At 42.8% G+C, this 16,813-nt stretch overlaps 1 protein-coding gene across 2 annotated transcripts in view; it reads right to left on the bottom strand.

The window, feature by feature from the left end:
• CALB2 (calbindin 2) overlaps positions 1–16,813 on the bottom strand; it is a 126,036-nt gene that overhangs the window by 86,842 nt on the left and 22,381 nt on the right. The window contains exon 2 of one of the 2 annotated variants that reach the window (XM_056525408.1): positions 10,353–10,446. The exons of the other annotated variant lie outside the window; for it this stretch is intronic. Coding sequence (XP_056381383.1) covers positions 10,353–10,446 — 94 coding nt within the window. The remainder of the gene's footprint in view (positions 1–10,352; positions 10,447–16,813) is intronic. 2 annotated transcript variants of the gene reach the window in all.

Consider the following 16,813-nt stretch of genomic DNA (forward strand, 5'->3'; position numbering starts at 1 on the left):
AAAAAATTAGAAAAAATGTATTAAAAGTTTTTTATATGCAAATGTGGTATCAAAAAAAAGTACAGATCATGGCGAAAAAATTAGCCCTCATATTGCCGCTTAAACGGAAAAATAAAAAAGTTAGAGGTCATCAAAATAAAGGGATTATAAACGTACTAATTTGGTTAAAAAGTTTGTGATTTTTTTTAAGCACAACAATAATAGAAAAGTATATAATAATGGGTATCATTTTAATCGTATTGACCCTCAGAATAAAGAACACATGTAATTTTTACCATAAATTGTACGGCGTGAAAACGAAACCTTCCAAAATTAGCAAAATTGCGTTTTTCTTTTTAACTTCCCCACAATAATAGTGTTTTTTGGTTACGCCATACATTTTATGATATAATGAATTATGTCATTACAAAGGACAACTGGTCGCGCAAAAAACAAGCCCTCATACTAGTCTGTTGATGAAAATATAAAAGAGTTATGATTTTTAGAAGGCGAGGAGGAAAAAATGAAAACGTAAAATTTAAATTGTCTGAGTCCTTAAGGCAAAAATGGGCTGAGTCCTTAAGGGGTTAAAATACAATAATCAAAAAATATTAATAACGAATAATAAGTGCACTATAGGGTGCACTTACAATGCAAGCATTCACAATACAAGTCCCTATAAAAAATATGTAATGGAAGTGACAGCACCCTTAATGAAAAAAGAAAATAGTACATTTGTACCAATCAATGTGTAAAGCGTGAGAAGAAACTGATGCAAGTATGCCAACGGTGTGTAAGATCACACTGTCCTCAAGAATAATGTGTAAGTGTATAAGATAAATAGCAAAACCCTTATTAAAAGGAAAAAACATTATACTTGTGCCAATTAATGTAAGAATAAAACTTGTGAATTATGTAAATAAAAATGTGAATAGTGCAAGTATTAGAGCAGTGCATATTAACACAATGTCCTCTGAGATAAGGGTAAATATGTGAATATATTAATATAACAACAAAAATACACAGGCAATATATAATATCACACTGTCCTCAAAGGATAAGGGTGGATAGAAAATACCATGTAACAAGATACTGTCCTCGGTCTCAATAACCGAAAAGATCATCATGTCCCAAATAACTCACACTATACTAGCAGTCTCTTCAATTAAAAAATGTCATTAAACTATATTAATCCTATCAAGATGTATGGTAGACATGAAAATAGGGTGACGTGACACTATAGCACTACCCAAATACCAGATAATTGGGGTTAATACAACCCCCAGAAGAATTAAGACCTGTTCATCAGTAGATCTATACAAAAAAAAAGGGGGGGGGGGGGGACATATATATGGCGGGGCTAGCAATGAGCACCAAACTGTCTCTGTATATAATACAAAAAAAAACTATTATCGAAAAATAATCACAGAAAGGCTGCGTACGAAAAGCCCTCGTTAAGACCAGTCGGGGCCATACATCTGAGTCTCTGAATCCAACGAGCCTCTTCCTTAAGAAGGGCTGAATCAATATTGCCTCATCCAGTTTAAGATGACATAGACCTATCAATTTCAAATCACTCAGGACACAATTGTGAGCAGATTGCATATGCCGTGATATGGGGGTATCACTGCGTGTGCGTATTGTACTAAGATGTTGAGTAATACGTCTCTTAAATGGTTGTGTTGTTTTACCAACGTAGATCTTGGGGCACTTGCAAATCGCTATATAGATAACATTCCTGGTGCTGCAGTTTATAAACTGCACATGCGCAATAGCAATGATTACGGCCGGCCAGCTTCTAAGTACTCGCGCAAGCGCGAGATTTGTTAGTATCGCGGTCTTTGTGCACGGCGCACTCAGAATGACGGTGTCCAGTGACATGATCAACACAGGTAATTATATAACTGGCGTTTTACCACGTCATTATAGTGATAACCAATGGGATGGCGCAAGTGATTGTACCGTGTGAGGTTATCTGTAACTGGCGTCAACATTGGTCACTCAGTTGGGCGCAGGATTGTGACACAGTACCTGTTATCTATAAATAAGGGGCTAATTCACGTGGTCGGGTTGTTGCCATACCTCCTGATGACGGTGATGTTTCACCGAAACATGTAGTAGAGGCATCATATGTTTTTAGCTCATGCCATATATGCCAATCAATGTGGGACTATGACTGTTTTCCCACCCAGAGTATTCCAATGAGTGGTGTTCCACCTGTTAACATGATGCGATCAGGTATTAATGGCATGTAATTTTTAACTCACTTTGAGCACCATTATTTTGCTTTGCTCTCCTTCCTATTTAATACATATCAATAAAAGTTCAGTTTTAGGGAATCTTGTTATATAGGGATATCTGTACTCCAGGCTAAGCGCCTTGGAGTAATTGTGTTTCATAGTTAATCAGATCCCGGATTGCCCTTTGGGGTATTTGTGATTAGTTTATACACAAAGTCATACGTATTTCCTAGCCAGGCCAAACCCCTTCTCTAGAGATAAAATTAGATGCTCCAAACTGTGGCACTACATGGTAAAAATAGAGTTATCAATGGCAACATGTACCCCTGTAGTCTAACAATTATACCTGATATTACAGTCATAGAATTGTCTATCATCAAGGAACTGGAATACATACAGGTCTCCTCATGTTAGGTTGCTATTACTATTATATGAGGTCTACATAATAACATATAGGTGCAGGTCTTCTAAGGTGAGGTCTATGGCCCAGATTGATCAAACTGTGTGAGAGAAAAAGTGGAGGGATTTTTCCACAGCAACCAATCACAGCTCAGCTTTCACTTTACCAGAGCTCATTAGCCGAGCTGTGATTGGTTGCTGTGGAAAAATCCCTCCACCTTTTCTCTCACAGTTCGATAAATATGGGCCTATGTCATTACAAGTAAGTAAATGTCTCCTTATGTGAGGTCTATGTCATTACATAGATACAGTGCTAATTTATGAGGTCTATCTCATGATATGTATGTGCCGGTCTTCTTATGTGAGGTCCGTGAATATATTTATAATTGTTTTATTGTAATTTTTACATTTTGTATCTGCCCTCTGTTACTCTAGCCTGCCAAAGGATCATGCCATCATTTAACGTGATTGGGACAACGGTGGTACCAATCACCCATAGCAACCAGCCGGCAACACTGAGTTGTCGGCTTTAGTTCCTTCAATCAGCTTTGATCGCATGATCTAAAGGGTTAATAGCCTTGCAGTGGTGATTGCCGCTGCAGGCTATTAGCAGCGGCCCCTGGCTGTTGATTCCAGCCGGGGGCCGCACGGTTCGGAGCATGATGATGGCACAATCCTGCTCCGTAGCTGCTCCCCCCTTCCCAAGATGTACCCATACGTCCTGGGGAGAAAAGGGGTTAATAATGGGAGTATATATTGGGGAATTGGTGGGATTATATAGTCAGGGAGTGTAAAAGTATGACTAATACACAACTCCTGACTATATAATCCCACCCCACCCATCACTGATCTTCACTCTCACAAATATAAATTCACACCAATTTCACAATTCCCTTAACCCCCGTAAGTACAAAGGGCGAACAGGTACACTCTTGCGTCCTGGTACTTAAGGACCGAGGGCGTACCTGTACGCTCTAGTCCCATAACCAGGGTTTAAATGCTTCAAACCCAGTGGGTCCCTACTGCTATGAGCAGCCAGGACCCTCGGTTAATGCCGGGCATGACTGATCGGGCTGATGTCCAGCATTAACCCTTTAGACACCGCAATCAAAGCTGATTGCGGTGTCTAAAGTGCTGGGAAAACAGTGACGGTTAGCTTAGAGCAGCTGATCAGGACATCCACTGCGAAATCACGGGTCCCGATCAGCTGAGTGGACATCGCACTTACCTGCCTCCTCGTCATCCGAACGGTGCTCTGATGCTCTGGCCAGCGATAGCAAGCTAGAGCAACAGAGCACTGATAACACTGATAACTGCTATTGAACAGTGTATGTAATCTACAGTTTGCATGGTATAGCTCCCTATGGGGACTAAAAAAAAAATAAAAAAGTGTAAAAAAATATATATATTTTTTATAAAAGTGAATAAACCCCTACCCTAATAAAAGTTTGAATCACCACCCTTTTCCCATTTTTAAATATAAGGTTAGTTAAACCACAAGGTCGATGGCATACATGTAGAAAAACACCAAAGTCCAAAACTGCACATTTTTGATCACTTCATATACCATACAAAAACTAATAAAAAGCGATCAAAAAGTCCCATCAAAATAAAAATGCAACCGATAAAACTAAAGATCTTGGTGTAAAAAATTAGCCCTCATATAGCCCTGTATGCAGAAAAATATTAACATTATAGGGGTCAAAAAATTGCAATTTTAAACATACTAATTTTGGTGCATGCAATATTTCAAAAGTAGTAAAATAAAACCTACATAAATTGGGTATCCTTGTAACCGTATGGACCGCCAGAATAAAGATAAGGTGTAATTTTTACCAAAAATTGCTTTGTGTAGAAACAAAAGGGCAGCAGGGGAGCGAAGGAAGGTAAGTTTTAGTTTGTTTTTTTCATTGCGGCAGCCGGGGAAGAAATAAAAAATATTTGCTGGATAACCCCAGCCATAAACTCACATACCTAAGTAACTGCAGGGCATATCCACACTGTATACAGGTGTGGATTCAGAGCACCCTAAGCTATTTAGTGGGGTTATCCAGCAAAAACACGTGCCCAGGCTGTTTGTTAACATACAAAAGCCTCGTTATCACAGTGACGATCTAGGGTGAACTTCGATTCTCGAAGTTGCGGCTGACACGTCATATTGTGGCACAGCCAATCACTCGCTGCAGCATTGTCCTGCCTCAGCCCTTGCAATGGGGAAAGCTAGGCTTTACCTAGACTGGGTGCAATCAGGAGACACCAAAGCAGTGGTAGAATTACAGATAAGGATCTTTTTTATTTTTTAGGCAAGTTCCTGCCTCTAGTCAATTTTTAGTAAATTCCAGAAAACCCCTTTAATCTAAAAACTCATACCTATTCTACATTAAAATGAACTGTTAGGTGAGCTGGTGTTGCTTGTCAGCTTATTATGTAGGATACTTGTTCTGCATATCACTCCCATCATCTGCACGTCTTCTCTCATTTATAATGTATGTGCTTTCGGCTCTGCTTTCCATTTTCCCTCTCAGGTGTCTCAGATGTTTCTCACCTTTCTCACTGTGCTGCATGGAATGTTACATTCAGAATGTACCAATAACCGGGTGATATTCATTTAGGACATATGGATAATCAATTGGACATAAGCAAATGGTTGAGACAGCCCCCTATGGAACCAAGCTGCTGCCCTTCAACTAGTGGACTCATCTCAACTGAGAAAGGCTGCAGTGTGCAGCCGAAACCTCATATTTATAATAAAGCAAGCTTGCTAATGTTATTTGGAGTCTGTGTGCTGTCAGAAAATTACCTGGGCCTGTCTGCATAAGACACACATAGAAGGCTGATGCTCTGTCCGTGGTGCTGAACGTACTGTAGGCAGTACTATAGGATCATCTTTTAAAGGGGTTCTCCACTGCTTTAATCTTCTTTGGCCAGTTAGTTAGTACTGTGGCTATATGTCATTAACACTTTCTTTCCTGTTGCTAACGCTACTATATGTGTTTTTTTTAACCTTTTTTAACAGACCCGGAAGCTGGTTAATTCCTTAGTTTGCTGGCTTGCCTCGACCACTTTTTTTTTTCTCCCGCCGCCATCTTGCCATCAATACGTCACCCTGCAGGGTGTTGTGTGGGAGGCCGGCCTGCCCCTCGCTCCATTCGTGCCCGCCTCGAGGTTAGTGCTAACAATCCCCCAGCGCGTCAGGCCCGAGGCTGATATCACAATGGCCCATGCGCAGATGACCCTCACGATCGAGGACGAACTGCGCATGCGCCAATCACCGGAGTCGATTCGCCACAAGCAGCCCAATCAGCATTCAGCTTAGAAGAAGCTGAAAGTAAGGAGGTGCGCGCTTATGACAGAAGAATATTCATTAGCGCTGGAGGCGGGCACGAACGGAGCGAGGGGCAGGCTGGCCTCCCACACAACACCCTGCAGGGTGACGTCGCGTTGGCAAGATGGCGGCGGGAGAAAAAAAAAAGTGGTCGAGGCAAGCCAGCAAACCAGCTTCCGGGTCTGTTAAAAAAAACCACATATAGTAGCGTTAGCAACAGGAAAGAAAGCGTTAATGACATATAGCCACAGTACTAACTGGCCAAAGAAGGCTAAAGCAGTGGAGAACCCCTTTAAGGGTATGTTCACATTTATGCAGATTTGATGTGCAGGATTTGATGCACAGGATTTTCTGCTGCAGATTTCAATGTAAACTAAATGACTGAGCACAGCTTCTAATCAGCAGTTACAAATCCTGCGCATCAAATCTGCGCAGGGTCCCGTATGTGTGAACGTACCCTAAAAGAAAACTGTCACCCTGATCACCCACACTAAACCCAAAACACAGGGTTATAGTGTGGGTGACCAGGAGTGCAAAGAGGGGTCACTTACCAAATTCCATCCAGTGGCTCCTGTGATATTGCCCACGAAAATCCCGTTCTCAATTTGGTTACCTGCGCGCAGGAGGCGGGGCCCTGATGACTGTCCGCCCCCAGCTTCTATCTGCCTCTATTAGTATATTCAAATTCTGCACTGTGCTCTGAGGCAGGAACGCAAGCGCAGTTAGTTTACAGACAGCTGTCACGTCCTAGTGACATGAGTCGCATGCCACGTGAGCGCTGTGCTCCGAGGCTGGAGAGCATGCGCTCTGGCACAGTAGCAGAGTGCTCTGGCAAGAAGAGCTCTCACGTCACTAAGACGTGAGAGCTGTTTGTAAACTAACTGCGCTTGCACTCCTGCCTCAGAGGGCACCGCAGAATTTGAATATACTAATAGAGGCAGATTGTTTCAGGAGGCAGAAAGAAGCTGGGGGTGGACAGCCATCAGGGCCCCGCCTCCTGCACGCAGGTAACCGAACTGAGAACGGGACTTTCATCGGGCAACATCACAGGAGCCACTGGATGGAATTTGGTAAGTGACCCCCCTTTGCACTCCTGGTCACCCACACTATAACTGTTTATTGGGTTTAGTGTGGGTGATCAGGGCGACAGTTTTCCTTTAACACTCCACATCCCAGACACCTGTTTGTACTGATATAGATGATGATGATGACCTAGCAGACACCTGTGATTACACAAAATAGCACTGCCATGAGGCATCCAAGAGTTTTACACACAAATAATATCTCTGCCATAAAGGGCCCCTAGGACTTCATATCTATTGGACATACACTCAATGGTCACTTTATTAACCCCTTAAGGACCAAGCCCATTTTGTCCTTAAAGGGGTACTCCAGTGTAAAAAAAGATTTTTTAATCAACTGGTGCCACAGAGTTAAACAGATTTGTAAATTAGTAGACAATGGAAGAACGGAGCACTCACCCAGACTTGCTTGAGGTAGCTTCTTTAATGTTCGTTAGAACATGCAGGATCCAGCATGCAGGGAGGCAGGTGGTGGAGACGCAGTGGTATCGACTGGCCGTCATCACGCCAAGGTGCTTCGTCAGGCCAGGTAAGATGATGTGCAGGAAAGGGTGTGTTTTAACAGGAGCAGATTGCTACGGTTACACAAGTAAACATAACATGAAAGGTTATAGGAAATACAGTGTGTTTAAAAACAAATTATAATACCAGCGGTCCTACTTTGTTTTTATCATTTAGTCCGAGTGGACCTGTAGCGTTAGTGCGGGTTATCCATCTGGCTTCATTGCGTAAAAGCTGTTGATGTTTGTTCAGATTACGTTCTGTGTATTCTACTCTTTCAATAACTGCAAATGTGAATGAGCTGGGGTCACTATTATGGTAAGTTTGCATGTGGGATATCCAACGAGTAGCGCTTATGCCTGTATGGAGGGAGCAAATATGCTCTCTAATCCTAAGGAACAGAGGTCTAATAGTTTTCCCCATATAGAATCAGCCACATCCACAGATCAAACAGTACACTACGAAAGGGGTGCGGCAGGTGGCGAACTGCTGAATCTGTACATGGTGGCCTCCTAAGGTGAGGGAATTGCTCTTGCTGTTGTATTTACAGAAATTGCAAGTACCGCAACGATGATTACCTTGTGGTTGTGTATCACTTAACCAGTTGCGTTTCTTGGATTGTTTGACTTTTGTAATTGTGGATAGTAGTATTTTTTCTGTATGTGACAATAGGCTTTTGTGATGTCACGGATTCTAAATCCGGGTCTTGCTGTAAAATGAACCAATTGTTATGAATGGTTTGCCTTATGTTATTGTTCATGGATGTATTTTTGAATGTGAATCTGTGCGGGTTCTTAGGATTTTTAGATTTTCTTTTTAAGAGTTGAGACCTGGGAATGGTTGCAACCTTCTCTTTGGCGGTTTTTAGGGCTTTGGGTGGATAACCACGTTGAAGGAGACGAGTCTCCAATTCATCTGCTTGTTGAGCATATAATTCTTCAGTGTTGTTAATCCGTTTGAGGCAGATCAGTTGGCTAGTTGGTATGCTGTTCTATGTGTGTGTGGGATGGGAAGAAGTATAATGGAGTATAGAGTTCCTGGATGTGGGCTTCCTGAAACCAGAGGTAACTATGGAGCCGTTTACAATCTCGATCTTGACATCCAGGAACTCTAAACTTTGAGTACCAAAAACTGAAGTGAAAGTCATGTTCATGGTGTTGATTTGGTTGAGGTAGGAGACAAAAGTAGTAAATTGGTCCTCAGTCCCATCACACACCACAAAGATATCATCGACAAATTTGAAAAAGGTTGGTGGTGGTGAAAACATAATTTTGCTCAAAAATGGCTAAAAAAATATTAGCAAATGCGCATGATATGGGCGTACCCATAGCTGTACCAAGACATTGTCTGTACCCTTCCATGGTGTACTGTTTGATCTGTGGATGTGGCCAATTCTACATAGGGAAAACTATTAGACCTCTGTTCCATAGGATTTGAGAGCATATTCGCTCCCTCCGTACAGGCATAGGCGCTATTCGTTGGATATCCCACATGCAAACTTACCATAATAGTGACCCCAGCTCATTCACATTTGCAGTTATTGAAAGAGTAGAATATACAGAACGTAATCTGAGCAAACATCAACAGCTTTTATGCAATAAAGCCAGATGGATAACCCGCACTCATGCTACAGGTCCACTCGGACTAAATGATAAAAACAAAGTAGGACCGCTGGTATTATAATTCCCTATTTTTCCCCATTTTTGTCACGAGCAACTCCAAGTAAGATTTTGTTTTTAAACACATTGTATTTCGTATAACCTGTCATGTTATGTTTACTTGTGTAACCGTAGCAATCTGCTCCTGTTAAAAACACACCCTTTCCTGCACGTCATATTAACTGCCCTAACGAAGCCCCTCGGCGCGATAACCCCGTGTCTTCACCACCTGCCTCCCTGCACGATGTATCTTGCATGTTCTAACGAACATTAAAGAAGCTACCACAAGCAAGTCTGGGTGATGGCTTCGTTCTTCCATTGTCTACTAGATGCCCAGTCGTCTCAATTTTTCCAAGTGTTAGCACCTGTACAGACCCACCCAGTTTCCAGGGAGCAGTTCACTGCACACCAGGAACTACTCTGCTTAGTCCTATTGAATAACAACAGGTAGTGTCGAGTATATCTTTTTTGGACATTTGTAAATTACTTCTGTCACGATCATACCCTATCACTCCATCCAAGACGCTAAAGAGAGTGTGCTGTTGCAAGGGTTAAAGCCACCAGACCTCTGAGTATCCACTACTAGTCCCAGCAAGTCACCAAATTAACCCTTTGATAAACGTGTTTCACCAGAGCTTCCTTCAGAAAGGTGAGCTCCTATATTTAGAGATCAAAGACCAGAGCAGATTAATTAAACATTTTATCTGCTAAAAGATATCACAGTGCTACATATAAAAATAAACAAATGACATACAGTTACAAAAAATATGAAAGAGTTTAGCAAGGCAAGTTCAGAAAGCAAAAAATGAAGTTCTTACAGCATGATGGTATAGCAGTCCATGAGAATGAGTCTCCAGCTGTTCTTAGGATGGTCTTGTCAGCTTATGCCACAGGCTTGAGCCAAAGTTTTTGTGTAGCATCTCAGCCTTATATGTGTCCTTTTTTTGGAGGAAAAAACTCCATCCCCCTTTCCTGCTCCCTTATCTCAAACTGCGGCTACAAAGGCTTGTTTACCTTGGCCAGAGTGCCTGACTTCAAAGGAGGTATACACAGACAGACCCCCCCCCCCCAATAAACTGGAAGTGCCCCCTCACCCATGCTTTAGATTATGCATTCCACACAAAATACCCTGACAACTTCTATTTAAAAATCTTAATCCCTCCAGTACTTATCAGTTGCTGTATTCTCCACAGGAAGTTGTAATTCTTTCTGGAGTTATTTTCAGTCTGACCACAGTGCTCTCTGCTGACATTTAACAAAATCTATGGCAAAACCAATAAAATATATATTTGTGGGGAGAAATTGAAAAAAAAAACAACATGCAATTTTGTTATTTTGAGGATCTTCCGTTTCTACACAGTGCATGTTTCGGTAAAAATTACACCTTATCTTTATTCTGTAGGTCTATACGGTTACAAGGATACCCAATTTATGTAGGTTTTATTTTATTTTACTACTTTAAAAAAATATATTATTATATATATATTATTATTATAAATACATGCACCAAAAATTGTATGTTTAAATTTGTCATCTTCTGATCCCTATTACTTTTAATTTTTTCTCAGATGGGGCTAAATTAGGGTTTACATTTTATGTGCCGTAATGGTTACCATTTATATTTTGATGGGACTTTTTGATCGCTTTTTATTAGCCTTTTTTATGATATATGAAGTGACCAAAAAAATTTTATTTTGAGCTTTGGCATTTTTTTTTTTTTACTGTTAATTTTTATAAAATTTTATATAACAACAAAACAGAGAAGGGATCAACATCCCCCAAAGCAGATACAGCGACAAATTGGTGTGCATAACAGAATCTCACAGTAGCATAATAATCAACTTCCAGCTAGCAGAAGAAAAGCAAAGAAACATACTAAAACAAATCAGAGTAATCAGTATCTGACAAAGGGGGCCACTAAGAAGTGGCCACAAGGGGAGGGAGGAATGGAAGGGGGGGTTTAAGACACACAGGGGGACAGATGACACAAAGACAAAGATGAGAGGAGGAGGGGGAGAGAGGAAGGAGGGGGAGAGAGGAAGAAGGGGAGAGAAAAAATGGAAAGAAAAGAGAGAAAATCAGTGAACCTGTCCCAGATAGAGAGAAACTTGGGGATGGCGATATTGAGGGAGGCAGTAAGGGATTCAAGAGAGCGTATCTCACGTACTCTAGCCATCAACTTGTCTAACAACGGGGGCAGGGGCCGTTTCCAGTGCTTGGCAATGAGAGTTTTAGCAGCCAGGACAATATGCAAAAAGTGCTTAACCCCTTAAGGACCAGGCCATTTTACACCTTAAGGACCAGAGTGTTTTTTGCAAATCTGACCACTGTCACTTTAAACATTAATAACTCTGGAATGCTTTTAGTTATCATTCTGATTCCGAGATAGTTTTTTCGTGACATATTCTACTTTAACTTAGTGGTAAAATTTTATGGTAACTTGCATCCTTTCTTGGTGAAAAATCCACAAATTTGATGAAAAAAATGAAAATTTTGCATTTTTCTAACTTTGAAGCTCTCTGCTTGTAAGGAAAATGGATATTCAAAATACAATATGTCTACTTTATGTTTGCATCATAAAATTTACGAGTTTTTACTTTTGGAAGACACCAGAGGGCTTCAAAGTTCAGCAGCAATTTAGAAATTTTTCAAAAATTTTTCAAACTTGCTATTTTTCATGGACCAGTTAAGATTTGAAGTGGATTTGAAGGGTCTTCATATTAGAAATACCCCATAAAAGACCCCATTATAAAAACTACACCCCCCCAAAGTATTCAAAATGACATTCAGTAAGTGTATTAACCCTTTAGGTGTTTCACAGGAATAGCAGCAAAGTGAAGGAGAAAATTCAAAATCTTCATTTTTTATGTTCTTGTTCTTGTAGACCCAATTTTTGAATTTTTGCAAGGGGTAAAAAGGAGAAAATTTTTACTTGTATTTGAAACCCAATTTCTGTCGAGTAAGCACATACCTCATATGTCTATGTTAATTGTTCGGCGGGCGCAGTAGAGGGCTCAGAAGGGAAGGAGCGACAAATGGTTTTTGGGGGGCATGTCACTTTAGGAAGCCCCTATGGTGCCAGGACAGCAAAAAAAAAACACATGGCATACCGTTTTGGAAACTAGACCCCTCGGGGAACGTAACAAGGGGTAAAGTGAACCATAATACCCTACAGGTGATTCACGACTTTTGCATATGTAAAAAAAAAATTTTTTTTACCTAAAATGCTTGGTTTCCCAAATATTTTACATTTTTAAAAAGGATAATAGGAGAAAATACCCCCCAAAATTTGAAGCCCAATTTCTCCCGATTCAGAAAACACCCCATATGGGGGTGAAAATTGCTCTGCTGGTGCACTACAGGTCTCAGAAGAGAAGGAGTCACATTTGGCTTTTTGAAAGCAAATTTTGCTCTGGGGGCATGCCACATTTAGGTGCCAGAACAGCAAAAAAAAACAAAACACATGGCATACCATTTTGGAAACTAGACCCCTCGGGGAACGTAATAAGGGGTAATGTGAACCTTAATACCCTACAGGTGTTTCACAACTTTTGCATATGTAAAAAAATAAAAAAATTTTTTACCTAAAATGCTTGGTTTCCCAAAAATTTTACATTTTTAAAAAGGGTAATAGCAGAAAATACCCCCCAACATTTGAAGCCCAATTTCTCTTGATTCAGAAAACACCCCATATGGGGGTGAAAAGTGCTCTGCTGGCGCACTACAGGTCTCAGAAGAGAAGGAGTCACATTTGGCTTTTTGAAAGCAAATTTTGCTCTGGGGGCATGCCGCATTAAGGAAGCCCCTATGGTGCCAGAACAGCAAAAAAAACAAAAACAAATGGCATACCATTTTGGAAACTAGACCCCTCGGGGAACGTAACAAGGGGTAATGTGAACCTTAATACCCCACAGGTGATTCACGACTTTTGCATATGGTTTCCCAAAAATTTCAAATTTTTAAAAAGGGTAATAGCAGAAAATACCGCCCAAAATTTGTAACACAATTTCTCCCGAGTACGGCGATACCCCATATGTGGCCCTAAACGGTTGCCTTGAAAGACGACAGGGCTCCAAAGTGAGAGCGCCATGCGCATTTGAGGCCTAAATTAGGGACTTGCATAGGGGTATTCTACACCAGTGATTCCCAAACAGGGTGCCTCCAGCTGTTGTAAAACTCCCAGCATGCCTAGACAGTCAGTGGCTATCTGGCAATACTGGGAGTAGTTGTTTTGCAACAGCTGGAGGCTCTGTTTTGGAAACAGTGGCGTACCAGACGTTTTTCATTTTTATTGGGGAGGGGGGCTGTTTAGGGGTATGTGTATATGTAGTGTTTTTTACTTTTTATTTTATTTTTTGGTAGTGTTTTTAGGGTACAGTCGCACGGGCGGGGGTTCACAGTAGCTTCTCGCTGGCAGTTTGAGCTGCGGCAGAAAATTTGCCGCAGCTCAAACTTGCAGCCGGATACTTACTGTAAACCTCCGCTCATGTGAGTGTACCCTCTATGTTCACATTGGGGAGGGGGGAACATCCAGCTGTTGCAAAACTACAACTCCCAGCATGTACGGTCTATCATTGCATGCTGGGAGTTGTAGTTTTGCAACAGCTGGAGGCTCCGTTTTGGAAACAGTGGCGTACCAGACGTTTTAAATTTTTATTGGGGAGGGGAGGGGGGCTGTGTAGGGGTATGTGTATATGTAGTGTTTTTTACTTTTTATTTTATTTTTTGGTAGTGTAGTGTTTTTAGGGTACAGTCACACGGGCGGGGGTTCACAGTAGTTTCTCGCTGGCAGTTTGAGCTGCAGCAGAAAATTTGCCGCAGCTCAAACTTGCAGCCGGATACTTATTGTAAACCTCCGCCCATGTGAGTGTACCCTGTACATTCACATTGGGGGGGAGAAACATCCAGCTGTTGCAAAACTATAACTCCCAGCATGTACGGTCTATCAGTGCATACTGGGAGTTGTAGTTTTGCAACAGCTGGAGGCACACTGGTTGTGAAACACCGAGTTTGGTAACAAAACTGCAACCAGTGTGCCTTCAGCTGTTGCAAAAGCTACAACCCCTCCATCTGGAGAAGAAAAGGTTTAGTCTAAAGGGGCGACACGCGTTCTTTACCGTGAGGACTGTGAATTTATGGAACGGTCTACCTCAGAAACTGGTCACAGCAGGAACAATTAACAGCTTTAAAACAGGGTTAGATACATTCCTGAAACAAAATAACATTAATGCTTATGCAGAATTATAAAACTACATCCCTTTCCCTTATCCCCTTACACCCTTCCCTTCATTCCCTGGATGGACTTGATGGACGTATGTCTTTTTTCAACCATACTATGTAACCCCCAGCATGTACGGACAGTGGAAGGGCATGCTGGGTCTTGTAGTTATGCAACAGCTGGAGGCATACTACTTTGGCTGGGGATGCTGGGTATTGTAGTTATGCAACAGCTGGAGACACACTGGTTTGCTACTTAACTCAGTGTGCCTTCAGCTGTTGCAAAACTACAACTCTCAGCAGTCACCGACAGCCAACAGGCATGCTGGGAGTTGTAGTTATGCAACCAGCAGATGCACCACTACAACTCCCAGCATGCACTTTAGCTGATTGTGCAAGCTGGGAGTTGTAGTTATACAACAGCTGAAGGTACACTTTTCCATAGAAAAAATGTGCCTCAAGCTGTTGCAAAACTATAAGTCCCAGCATGCCCATAAGGGAATGCTGGGAGTTGTGGTGGTCTGCCTCCTGCTGTTGCATAACTACAGCTCCCAGCATGCCCTTTTTGCATGCTGGGAGCTGTTGCTAAGCAACAGCAGGAGGCTGTCACTCACCTCCTGCTGCTGCTCCACGCCGCATCAGGTCAGTCCCTCGCCGCCGTTCCTGGGGCCCCGATCCCAACATCAACGCCGGGGATCGGGGTCCCCAGCACCCGGGGTGGACGTCCCGCACCCGCTCACGTCCTCCGGAAGAGGGGCGGAGCGGGTTGCGGGAGTGACACCCGGGGCATAATGACCATCGGGCACCGGCTCCCCTCCGGCTTGCGGCGGGGGGCCGGGAATGGACAGGACGTACTCCTACGTCCTCGGTCCTTAAGGACTCGGAAATGGGGGGTGTAGGAGTACGTCTATTGTCCTTAAGGGGTTAAACGGGTGCTTGGCCAATACCCTGGTCGATAAGTGTAGGAGAAAAACCATGGGGTCTAGAGGGACCCTCGCCCCCAGAACTGAGAAGACTAAGCCCCGGACCTGCTGCCAGAAAGGCACTACAAGGGGACAGGACCAAAATATATGGTAAACATCACCCAAACCCACACCACATCGCCAGCATTGGGGAGGGATGTTAGGGTTCAGTCGATTAAGTAAAACAGGCGTGTGGTACCACCCCATGAGCATTTTGTATTGGGTCTCCTTGTAAGCCGTGCAAATAGACGCCTTGGCAGCATGCTCCCAGATAACACGCCACTGAGGGATGGAGATGGGGGCATTAAGGGCTGTTTCCCAACGGTCCATGTAGCGGTGGGAGGGAGGGGGACTATTCGGGGGAGATAGCAAGAAAGAGTAGATACTAGAGAGTAGCCCCCTCGTCTGAGGTCTGCTCATGCACAGCTTCTCAAAGTCCGTAGGCAAGGACACAGTCAGTGAGCTCTATAAGGATGACAAATAGCATCTAAGCTGTGTGTAGTGTACTATCTCGGGGGGGGGGGGGAGGGGAGGCTCCATCTGGTAACTAACTCAGCAAAGGGCAAAAGCGAACAGGAAACAGGGTGCACCACATCAGCCCAGCAAAAAGGCCTTTAGACCCCCATTCTCGAACCATATCGGAAGTATGGCCGGAAGGGGAAATCAGGATGGTAGAGAAAAGATTGTAAAGGGGAGAAGGAGGACAAAAGACTAAATCGCAGAGAACAATAGGTCCAGACATAGCGAGAGAAAGACATTGGTCCTAAGAGGGGGGAGGCGAGGGAGAGGAGAGGGAACGACCATAGGAAGGAATTAGGGTGGATGGGAGCCAGCCAAAGCTTTTCCAGTTCCATCCATTTACTAAAGGCATGGTAGGTGGACCACGCCGCTAAGTGACGCAAGTGAGCAGCCCTGTAGTACTTGGTCACATCAGGGACACCCAACCCTCCAGTAAATCTGCTAGCCAACATGACCGACATCGGGAGGTGATGCCGCTTATCGTTCCAGATGAACCGAAAAATTGCCGAAACGAGCGCAATCCAGCTAAAGGGACCTGTACCAGGAGGGTCTGAAAAAAATATAGTAGTTTAGGGAGAATGCGCACAAAAAAGGAGATATATTGCGACTTCCATTTGTCCATGAGGGCCCGCAGCTCTCTAAATAAAGGAGGAAAGTTAGCAGAGTAGAGAGAGGAATAGCTAGGGGAAAGAGAGACACCTAAGTATTTTATAGCAGTAAGAGATCACTTAAAGGAGTAGTCAGCTTGTAAAAGGGTTATCAGAGAGGAAAGGAGGTTAAGGGGCATGGGCGCAGATTTGGAGAGATTCACCATATACCCAGAGACAAAGCTATAGGAATGAAGGAGCTTGTACAAAGAAGGAAGAGACAGGAGAGGGTTAGTGAGGGTAAGCTAAACATAGTCAGTGAAAAGGCAGACCTTAAAGTCCCT

The sequence above is a fragment of the Hyla sarda genome, chromosome 6, assembly GCF_029499605.1.
Source record: "Hyla sarda isolate aHylSar1 chromosome 6, aHylSar1.hap1, whole genome shotgun sequence".
NCBI classification, from domain to species: Eukaryota; Metazoa; Chordata; class Amphibia; order Anura; family Hylidae; genus Hyla; species Hyla sarda.